Here is an 11,988-nt window from a genome sequence, read left to right as displayed (position 1 = left end):
ACCTTCCACAAACTTCAAAGGGATCAATCCAGAGGGTTATCTCATGTGGAAGAATCAGCTTTGAGTACTCTATGCCACATCTTTTACAGGACTCAAGCAAGGACTCATCAATATATTGGAAAGGATTAATGCGTATGCACCTGCAGAGACAACTGGTTACAGACTGTGGCCAGGCTTCATTACATATAATCAAAGAAATACATTTGTTTAATTGTGTCATTCCTATGCATACAGTGATTAAATGCACCATAACACAAGAGGAACATGTCCAAGATACAAGAACCAAAGTTACAAAGAGTTAAAAAGGTGACTTAACTGCCTCACTCATGTGCTTTACACCAGAGCGACATTTAAGTGGAGGCAGAGTGGGCCAGGGATTGTTCAGCCTGCCTCCATTCACAGTAAAGAGGAGTCGATCATACATTGAGCAAAAAGTTGCTCAGCAGTTCTTTTAATTCACCAAAAATGGGGACAATTATGCAACTTATCGCTCAGTACCCGGTTGGCAGCCGTGTTCACAGGCTGACAGTCACCTGAAACCGCTCATTTAAGTGATTTGGGCAACTATCAGCCCATGTGCAGATACCTCAATTTTCAGAGCAGTAGGCCAAAAGGTGGTAAACATTTTAGAGAACTTAAGGCGTTGTTCCATTTAGAAAGCCCCATCTACATATATTCCATTAGGGTATTTTGAGTCAGAGAGGGATCTCTTGCTCAGGATCCTTCATTTTAGGAATATGGAGAGCAGCAACACACAGATGACTGAAGACCTCATGTATTAGACAGCCCACTGATTTGAATGGATCTTATGTAGTTATTGCCCCTGTGCCGGTACTGCAGGAGATCCCTAGCAGATCACTGGGGGTCCCAGCAGGGAGACACTGAGTCAGAGTAATGAACCTTTTAAGTAGAGATTGCATAAGATAACCCCATTTATGTGAATCTTAAGGAGAAGCTGTATGCAGGTTAACCAAGAGGCCCCTCAGTGTGACTTTGGGAATACTCTGGCTTCAGCTAAGTACAATCCTATCCCAATAAAAGATAAATACATAACCCTTGTAGTGTTGTACTTATTGCAGCCCCTACGCTGTGCTGGCAGAGACCCACCTACAGGCTACAATATGCAGTAAGCCCAGGATTCTGACATCAGACATGCGCATAGCGACTTTCTTCAAATTCCATACTCTGCAGAGCAGGGCTCTGTACTAAACGCTGCCCTCACATGCATTGCAAGGGGACAGCATATCAATATGGAGCTCTTCAAGGGGTGCGTATGAAGCGCTGGGAAAGAGCACACTGCAATTTTTTTTTCTCCTGCGTTTTATACCCAGTGTTCCCTTGCAGCTCCAAAGCAGGTGTGAAGGGAAGAATGAGAGTCCATAGACTTTTATTGCCTCCATTCACTGTGTTAGGCCGCCTGCAGATGGCCTGGTTGGATCGGCAGCGAGAATTCTCGCCGCGGGACCCGACCCAAGCGCCTGCAGAGAGCAGCACGTACTTACCCGCGCCCTGGATCTTTCATGTGCCGGCTACGGGGCGGCCAGCGCATGCGCAGACCGGAGCTTGGTGAGTTATGTTTCTGTGCGAGGCCCTGCGAGCCCCGCACAGAAATAGAACATGCCGCGGTTTGTTTGCCACTCGAGATTTCGCGCGGCTGTCTGCATAGGATTGCGTTTGTTAACGCAATCCTATGCAGGCTTTCAGCGGCGGCAATCCCGCAGTGGAATTTTCGCCCATCTGCAGGGGGCCTTCAGCAGAGGAAAAACGCATGCGTAACACACGGTTACAATACGCCCATACTGAACGAGCGTCAACTAGCACCAATCTTCCCAGAGGGCCAGAGAAAGCCTGCTGAAGCAGACAGGACCTTCTGGCCCTCTAAACTGCACATGAGCAATACACTGCAGTGCTTCTACTACTGTCTTCCCATCATGCACTGCTCACAGGATGTTGGAGGCCATGAACAGGGGAGGAAGTAGCAAATGCTGACGAGATGTCAGAGGAAGGGGAGATATTTTTGAGTGGGTGTCATGTGACAGACCAGGTACAGCGAACCTATTGCAATATAACTGAGGAGGATTAGATTAAGATGTTAGTCTTAAAGGGGTATTCTGGACACAGACTGAGTAGGTTAGTCTACGTATTTAAGAAGTGTCCTTTAGAGGTTGAAGAACAGACTTACCTAAATGCTTGTCCCCTGGCCGGATTGTCTGGGTACCAGTGTCCTTGATATTTGTCACACAGTAGGCATACAAGGTTCTTGCCCAGAGCATCCAGTAGGCTTGGCTTCAGAGTTTTCTTCAAACTTAGTATCTTCAGAAGGAAGTTAACAGCAGCATTGACTTCTAGATGCATTTTCAGGTGTAGTTGGGAGTCTGGATAAAGTGGTAGCCTTGTTAGAAACCAAGAAGCCTATTGGATTTTTACACAAGTTTATCATCAAGCTAGGCCTAATGTACAGAATGGTCATATGGATTTATGAGTCAGTGGGAATCTGAGATTACACAATCCATGAGCTCCAGGGTCTGTTTGGCAACAGATGCTACAAAGTGTTCCGAAGAAGCCCCTTCGTTAGGCAAGTACACTAAAACTAGTGACAATCATTACTATATACATTCAAACTTCAATGAATCCCACATGGCAATGGCCAGAGGTCAACCAGCACTACTGATAGGGAGCTGATGCACCAAACTAAACGTGCAGCAAATAAAACGATTTGTTGACCAAATAAATGAATAGGTGCTGTGTATAAAAAGATTAAAATTGCTGCAATCCAAAGAGTCACTGAAAATTCAAAAACATTGAAATAAGTTTTATATTCACTGATATGAACAAAACTTAAGTGAAACCAAAACAATCTGAAGATTCTAGAATAATTATTCCCATGATCTATGTAATTTGTCTGCAATCAATTTGAGAATATCAAATCTTAAATTGTTAATCATCTTCACCACTAGATGTCACCGTTGAGTTCAATCAATCTCCTAGTAGTCATTTTGTTATTTTACCACTAGATGTCACCAAATAAAGATTAGCTTGTACTGTTTACAGACAAGTATACCTAGGCTCCCAGGTAAAATTGGGGCTCTTATATGTTATAAGATACTCCCTTCTCCCCTGCTGGTCCCATCAGTGGCTCTGATCTTCTGGCTGCCATCAATTTACAGGCAACCCAAGCCAGTCTGCAAACAATCAGCTCCAGTCAATAACAGCGCTCAGCGATGATCTTAGTAGTCATTGGCTGACTGCAGCCATAATGCTGAAGCTGGCTTCTTATTTGTAATAAGTGTTATTTTCTTGAGTATTAGACAATATTGCAAGGAGAGGCCTTGAAGAAACTGCTAAAGTGGCCTTAAAAAAAAAAAAAGAAAAAAAAGCACAAACGTGGGCACAAGTGTGAGCAACCTAAAGTGTGATTCAAAGGGTTAAAGGAGTTTGGGCCACTGATCTAATGCTGTCAGCATATGAAGGGAAATATCCAACCTTGAATAGTTGATTTCATCCTGACCCAGAGTGGGTCTGGGCATAAGAGCTGGCCCAAAGTGGGCAGCTACTTTATAATCTGAAAAAGTAACTTGGGGTTTTGAGGGGTTAAATTTAGGACACAGATCTGACACTGATCATAGAGATGTGATGCCCTGCACCATAAACAGCCAAGTTCAGCCTGGTCCAAAGTTGTTCTGGGCATGAACACATCAGTTACCTGTTCAGATTAGTAAAATGTCCTTTTGACCATGTCGATGCCAGCTTTGTGCCCAGAACCACTTTGGGTCAGACACACATTAGCTGTATTTCATCAGGGCATCACCCTGTGTTGGCAGTGCTAGAACAGTGGCCCAAACTTATCCAACCCTTGAAAACATTAGCTCCTTTGGCAAGTCAGTAAAAAGTGTCTCTATACCCACTTTGGTTGAGGGCATGAAAGCTGGCATCAATTGGGCAGGGTGCTCTCAGTTTGATGAGGGACATCATCCTCAGTGTACAGGCAGTGCTCTATCAGTGGTACATTCCCATTTAACCCTTTAAATCTCACTCGTTTGTACACTTTGATGCCAGGCTAGACTGAACTGTATTTGACGCACAGATTCGTCACCCATATGCTCAGTGTTAGACGAGTGACGCAAACTCAGTTAACCCTTTGAAAACATCACCTATTCAAATTGGTAAAAGGTGTCCGTTTGCCGATGCAAACTTCATGCCCAGAACCAGTTTGGGCTCGGCCAGTGGAATTCTGCTAGTTTTATGCAGGGCATTAATAGGTTTACTGACTGTTAGATCAGTGGCCCAAACTCTTAACCCTCTGAATCACTTTTGGGTGTCCACATTTATGCCCATTTTGTTTTTATGAGGGGAAGGGGAGGGGGGAGAAAGACACTGCCTTACAGGACCTTTGCCTACGAAGCATTCCTCCAGGCTCAGTTCTAATTTCTGGTCTGCAGCAACTTATTAGACTAGGGCTCATTCACATTAGTGTTAGGGAGTTCTGTTTTCCTGCTCTGGGAGGAAGATGGCACCTCCTTAGCTGAGCGGTTCCATTATAACTGAACTGCACTGAACAGACCCCCACTGACTATAAAAGGGTCCGTTAGATATCCAGTTAGGAGTTTGGCATTTCGCTGGAGTTCACAGAACAACCTGGTGCTGCATATTGGGCCATTCCATCCTGTTGTCTTACAGACAAGTGATTGAGAACTGAATTATTTATCTACCTGTATGACCAGGCTGCACAGAGACTGTCATCGGTCGCTTATTCCAATGCCAAGTCACTCAGTGTAAGAAGTACCTTTACACTTGTATGTGTGCATTAAAGGTGCTCGCCTTATGCTCCTAGCAGTTAATTTTGCTACAGGGAGCTGCAGGACATGACAGCCATTAGTTTCATGGGTGGGGGTGGGGGGGGGGGGGCAATAATGGGATTCTATCAGTAGCTGACAGCTAAGCACATGTCACTTATAACCCTTTTATTATGATTTTCCAGCGTCGTGTAAAAAAAACAAAACAAAAATAAAAACACCACATCAATGGGATGCCTGAAAATTGAAAAGACAGGACATGTCTGAGAAGCCCCATTGAAGTCAATGGTAGCATTTGAGAGAGCTTTTATAATAGTGTAAAAAACAAAACAAAAAAAAAAAAAGCAAGAGTGGCCGTAAGGACTTCACAGGAGCATATAATGGCCACTTGTCACGGCCAGCCGATATATGCTACCATCTGAGCTGTATTACCCCTTCCCTCCTGGTCTCTCCCCTCCGGCTGTTCGCAACGGGAGGGGGGGGTCAGGACAGGGGTGGAGTTATGCTCCACCCCACCCCTTCCATTGCTGATGGACAAGGGGCAGGAGCTTAGCACCACCCCCCTATTGCAGACAGCTGGAAGGGAGGAGAGTCAGGGGAGGGAACGGGGTAAAACCGCTCAGATGGTAGCGTATATTGGGTGGCCAGATACACGCTTCTGTGAATAAGCCCATTTACATGTTTGTATGAGTACTTTAGTCAAACATCCAGCACATCAGCTGGGATACATGTATTTCAGTAGTTTATTTCGGCCCTACCGTCAGGTTTTGGCATGCATAACTAAGCAGCACATTTACACGCGGCCATTATTTTGTGGCACAGATATGCAGTGTATTTGTGCTGGAACATCTCCATACATAATACACACCAAGATAGAACATGCTGCATATGTCACCCGTGTGAACGCACCCTTGTAGTAATAGGCCATGCAGGTAGGGGTCCTTCAAGCCTGAGAGTTACAGCAGCAGATTGTGGTCACATTTAGAGCTCCTGCTGTACCTGCACTACAGCCAGTCATCTGCCATAATCCAGCACCTGGCAGGAGGCATCATCAGATTTAGGCCCTCACCCCACTAGCAATATTCCACCACAAGGAGCACTATCAGGACTCTGATAGGCTCACTGTAGCGTGCCACGATTTAAATCCCACGAGCAGAGAGTCACTATGATTCTCCGATTGTGGACGCTGGCATTGAGTTTTCAATACCAAAGTGTCACACAGCAGGATCCGCCGGCAATTCACCACCAACGGATCATCACCCGTGGACACGCAGCCTAAGGAAGTTTCACTCTATATGGAAGTAGCATGAAGTAAGAGAATGCATGACTGATGCCAGTGTAGACCCATGTGGGGTCCCATGAAGTAAGATAGGCAGTATATTATTACTGCAGGACCCCAGGCTGTACCCCCAGATAGTTCATCTAGTTCCCAACACAAAAGCCACAGTTCTGGCTCACAGAATTACAAGCCCTTTGGCCACTCCATCCCATACAAGAAGCACCCAGTCCTCCAGGACTTACCTCTAGGACAACAGCCACAGAAAGCAGATCATACAACCATCCTCTCTGACGGGATTTTATAGGGCGGGGGGGGGGGGGGGGGGGAGGGCGGGGGGGGAATGAGTGATTACCATCAGCTGACCAATTAGTGGATCCTTACTACAGGCTACATAAGAAAGGCTCAGATTGGTCGCTATGCCTCCATTCACACAGGGCAGTTCGGTTGCAATTAAAACCGCACCAAAAAGTGTATTTACAAATCTGGTTGCGGTTTTTGCCACATTTTAATACAAACATAGTAAAAACACACCTGGTTTTAGCAGTGCACTTTTTGGTGCGGTTTTCATTGCAACTGAACTGCCCCGTGTGAGTGCAGCCTAAGGGTGCGTTCACACGAGCGCATAAACGGCGCGTTTTTGCGCCCAATCGTATATACGTGACCATCTGAGGCGTTGGTTTTGAATGTATTCGTTCGCACGGGCGATTTTACAACGCGTAAAAACGGCAACCCAAAAAAAAAAACGGAACATACGCGACCGAAATACGCGCCAACGCATATTCGATGGCCGAAAAGATAGTTTGCAAAGTAGGAACAAACGATAATACGCTTTCTAGCTCTGGTCATGATCGCCGAAAAACGTTCTTTCTGGCGATTATACGCTGCGCACGTGCGAACGTAAATACGCCTACGCTCGTGTGAACGCACCCTGAGGCTGCATTCCCACGAACGTATATCGGCTCGGTTTTCACGCCGAGCCGATATACGTCGTCCTCGTCTGCAGGGGGGGGATGGAAGAGCCAGGAGCAGGAAGGGAGCTCCCGCCCCCTCTCTGCCTCCTCTCCGCCCCTCTGCACTATTTGCAATGGGGAGAGGCGGAACGGGGGCGGGGCTAATTCGGATAACTTAGCCCCGACCCGTCCCGCCTCCTTTCATTGCAAATAGTGCAGAGGGGCGGAGAGGAGGCAGAGAGGGGGCGGGAGCTCAGTTCCTGCTCCTGGCTCTTCCATCCTCCCCTCCCCTGCAAACGAGGACAACGTGTATCGGCTCAGCGTGAAAACCAAGCCGATATACGTTCGTGGGAATACACCCTTAGGCTGCATTCCCCCGAACGTATATCGACTCAGTTTACACGCCGAGCCGATATACGTCCTCCTCAGCTGCAGGGGGGGGGGGGGGATGAAAGAGCCAGGAGCAGGAACTGAGCCCCCGCCCCCTCTCTGCCTCCTCTCCGCCCCTCTGCACTATTTGCAATGGGGAGAGGCAGGACGGGGGCGGGGCCAATTCTTGAAACTTAGCCCCGCCCCCATCCCACCTCCTTTCATTGCAAATAGTGCAAGAGGGGCGGAGAGGAGGCAGAGAGGGGGCGGGAGCTCAGTTCCTGCTCCTATCTCTTCCATCCTCCCCCCCCCCTGCAGATGAGGAGGACGTATATCGGCTCGGCGTGAAAACCGAGCCGATATACGTTCGTGGGAATGCAGCCCACAGGTGCATTCAGATGACCGTATATTGGCCGGGTATTCACGCCGAGCCGATATACGGCGTCTCTCTCTGTAAGGGGAGGAGGCTGGAAGAGCCAGGAGCAGTGCACTGAGCTCCCGCCCACTCTCTGCCTCCTCTTCACCCCCCTGCCCTATTTTCAATGAGGAGAGGCGGGACGGGGGTAGAGCTAATTCCCACCACTAAGCCCTGCCCCCACCCCGCCTCCTCTCATTGCAGATAGTGGAGAGGAGACAGAGAGGGAGAGGGAGCGGGAGCTCAGAGCACTGCTCCCGGCTCTTCCAGCCTCCTCCCCCTGCAGAGAGAGACGCCATATATCAGCCGGCGTGAATACTCGGCCGATATACGGTCATCTGAATGCACCCTTGGGCCTCCTTCACATGACCGTATGCGGGTTTACGTTCGCCCGCAAGCAGCGTATTATGGCATGAATGACTTTTTGACATAATCACTTCCCGATCTTCATTAGCGTATTTGAAGTCATTCGCACGGGGCGCTGCTGTGTGTATGTTAAAAAATATGCAGAAGCGATGGCAAGCAACGATCAGCGAAAATTCTCAGAATGGCAGTAAAATGCTAATTAGGGACAGTCGTCTTCTTTTCGCAGCACTGTATACAGAACAACTCCCTCTACCTCCCTTTGTTTCAGCTGCCATAGAGGTCTATGGGAGCTTGCTGCCTATCACGTTGAAAGATAGACCTGTCTTTTCACGCACCCTATAAAACGGTCATGTAGGTCCTATTTTTTTTACGCACGTATATTTTACGCAAAAGAAAAACGTTTGTCAGACATTTACATCCAATGCTTTGCATGGTTGTGTTTAAGGTGCGTTTTTTTTACGTAACACCTGTGTAAATACAGTCGTCTAAATGAGCCCTCAGGCTAACTTCATGCGCACAAGCGCAATATGGAGCCTTGAATCCCGCCCCATATCGCGCTCACCATCCATGTGAAATTCCCGTGGGTGCGAGGTGTTTTTATGTGAAAGCAGCCTCGCTTCACTTCAGGGATGCAGGGATCCTCCGACTCTGCTGTCACAGCCGCGGCAGAGGATCGCGGAGTACAACCCGCGCTAAGAACATGCAGCAAGATAGAACCCCCCCCCCCCCCGTGTTTTGTTTCTCGAATTGTATAGCGGTGTCATGCTGAAAAATATCGCTTATGTGCATTACCCCATTCAAAAGAACGGGGTTCATATTTATGCGTCTCACAACGCACAAACCTCATGGGATTTTATCTAACCAGACTAAGGCTGGTTTCACACAAGCGGATGTGACTCAGTGCTGATGCTTTTTGCGCGCGCATCAGTATATTTTACAGTACTTTTTGCGCCTGCAAGGTATGCTCATTTGAACGCAGCAATCAAATGCACCAATTGAAATGGCTAATTAGTTTCACATGTTCTTTTCCCAGTGGAATTCTGCAGTGTTTCATGATTTGCCTTGTGTATTGTGCATGCATTTGCACATCCCCTATTGACTTTGGTGGGTATGTATACAGAAAACTAAAAATGTGAATGAACTGCGGGCAGCGTCTTCTGCGTAGTAATAGATAGGGCTTCCTCCGCAGCTTGGTTCAGTCTCCTCCGTTTTCTTGATTTCCTCCACTCAGAACATCAGAGGGGAGGAGACTCAACCGAGGAAGCACTATCTATTACCAAACAGGAGATGCTGCCAGTATTATAGTATCTTGACGCCACTGGAAGCTAGGGGTTTAATAGGAGGAACGCCCCTGTCACCCCCCCAGCTCCCGATTGGGTCAAGGCAGCAAGGTCCTAGCAGCACAGTGTGGATAGATTACAGTCAGCGATGCAGCCTTAGGCTGAAGGTTTCTTTTCTTCTTGGGTTTACATTATTACTTGTTAATGCTGCCATCTTTCCGCTGTTACATGGCAGCATTAACATGTAATAAAGTAAGGCTAAGAAGACAAGTTACGTTCAGCCTAAGGCTGCAGCGGTGGCACAAATCTATCCACACGCTGCAGCCAGTAGTGTCCGCGCAGCAGCCGCCCTCCACTTCCATATGTTCAGGGTAAGAGCTCACGCCTCTGTTCCGGCAGCCGGCTGTCACATCCCTGCCGGCTCTGTGCAGCGTCCCGCCAGGCAGATCTCACCTCTTTCCCGGGCGCCAACTCTCTGCTTTGTCCTGCAAGGCGGGTGTCACCTACCTGCCAGCTGCCACCGCCTCTGTCCTCCCTGACGCCCGTTCACATCTTGAGAGGTCCCAGTTCCAATGCTGCCACTGTCCGCTACTTCAGTTCTGTTGCGGGAAGGAGCACACTTGTGGGCCACAGCCGGCGGCGAAAGAGCTTGCTGCTGCAAATCCGTAGTACCCTTCCAGGACCTGCAGGCTAACGAGCTCTGCAGCCAATCAGGGGGCGTCACCTCCCTGTCAATCTTGACTCCACCAGGACTTCCTGGTGGCATCAAGATACAATAATACCGATACTGCCTGCACCACGCAGAAGACCGTAGCATTAAACTGTGCGGTCAGTAAACATTGATTTCCATGGTGTGCAATAACTTGTGAGCGTTGCAGGACCACTCACGGCACAGTGCTCACATTCACATCACTTAGTCATAGAGATTTCTGCCTCCCCAGAGCCAAACACTGGATCAGGAATGCTATCTTTTCTCCTTAGGGAGAGCACCTAGAAGGTGAGTGAGGAGACTTTTTGTTTCTCTGGGTAATACGTAAATAAGGGAGATGAACTGCAGTGTAACAGTGTAAGTACCGTGTTTCCCCGAAAGAAGACCCTGTCTAATATTCATTTTTGCACCATAAAAAGAGGGACTAGCTCTTATTTTCGGGGGAGGTCTTATTATACTTACCTAGCAGGCTTGGTCGAGGTCTGTCCCGCTGCTCTCCACAGCTCCGACGTGCTTCCTGCAGTCTTTCGCCGATCATACAACATCACTACCTGGTTAGGGAATTCATAAATCCCATTTCCAGGAAGCGATGGTTGTGATTGGTTCTTCGACTGCCGCTCAGCCAATCAATACAACGCTGGATGAACCAATGCGATGGCTGTGAACCAATCAACAGCCATCGTGTTGTAGAGGCCGGATTTATGAATTGGCTGAGACGCGGCCAATCACAGCCATTGTATTGGTTCATCCAGTGCTGCATTGATAGAAGAACCAATCGCAGCTATCGCTTCCTGGAGGTGGGATCTATGAATCCTGTAACCAGGAAGTGATGTTGTACAAGCGGGTGATGATTGCGGGAACCTCTAGAGAGCAGCAGGAGGGACCTGGACCGAGCCTGCTAGGTAATGTATTCCTTTTTTTTAATGTAGTGTAACTAGGGCCTATTTTTCAAGCCTCCCCGAAAATTAGGCTAGGGTTTATTTTCGGGTTAGGTCTTATTTTTGAGGAAAACGGGGCATTGACTGAGAAGGGAAGGGGGAGCACCATGATGTGGTATGAGAGGTGGATGCGGACAAAAGTAACATTCTGAACCAGAAAAGGGGAACCTATGTGATAGGGGAGAACTCTAGGTTCCATCGTATGTAGTTAGGAAGGGGGAGGAAGAACTATAAGGGACATCCTGTGTTCTGAGAGTGGAGGGGGGAGAACTGTAGGGGGCATTCTGTATTATGGGGGGAAGGGAATAACTATAACAGTACTTTCACATATAGCAGTGGAAAATCCACATCAAAATCAGCGTAATTTCTGTGTCAAAATCCGTACCATCGATATGGAATTTGGCACGGATTTTGGTACGGATTCACAGCTGATTTCACCCTTTCAATAGAAGGCATGATGTCTACTGTGGATCCAAACCAAAATCCTTATTAAAATCTGCAGTGATGGTGTGGATTTTCTCTCAGAAATGATGCAGATTTTCCACTACACGTGGGTGTACCTGGAAGGGCATTCTGTGTGATGAATAGGGAAAGGCTGAACTATAAGGACCGTCATGTATGACGAAAGGGGAAAAAATATAAGTGACATCTTATATCATAAGGAGGAGGGTCTATGATAAATGGGGGTAGCATGAGGGGCATTCTGTGTGATGAATAGGGGAAGGCTGAACTATAAGGACCGTCATGTATGACGAAAGGGGAAAAAATATAAGTTACATCTTATATCATAAAGAGGAGGGTCTATGATAAATGGGGGTAGCATGAGGGGCATTCTGTGTGATGAATAGGGGAAGGCTGAACTATAAGGACCATCATGTGTGATAAAAGG

At 47.7% G+C, this 11,988-nt stretch overlaps 1 protein-coding gene across 1 annotated transcript in view; it reads right to left on the bottom strand.

Annotated features, from left to right (window-relative positions):
• The window catches only part of LOC136632289 (clumping factor A-like), a 35,414-nt gene that overhangs the window by 2,953 nt on the left and 20,473 nt on the right, over positions 1–11,988 (bottom strand). The window contains exons 2-3 of the mRNA XM_066607068.1: positions 2,183–2,375; positions 3–140 (exon numbers count right to left, since the gene is read on the bottom strand). Coding sequence (XP_066463165.1) covers positions 3–140; positions 2,183–2,355 — 311 coding nt within the window. The 5' untranslated portion in view covers positions 2,356–2,375. The remainder of the gene's footprint in view (positions 1–2; positions 141–2,182; positions 2,376–11,988) is intronic.

Source organism: Eleutherodactylus coqui, chromosome 6 (genome assembly GCF_035609145.1).
Source record: "Eleutherodactylus coqui strain aEleCoq1 chromosome 6, aEleCoq1.hap1, whole genome shotgun sequence".
In the NCBI taxonomy this organism is placed as follows: domain Eukaryota; kingdom Metazoa; phylum Chordata; class Amphibia; order Anura; family Eleutherodactylidae; genus Eleutherodactylus; species Eleutherodactylus coqui.
The sequence above is the reverse complement of the archived record's forward strand: the minus strand, read 5'-3'. Positions and strand labels throughout refer to the sequence as shown.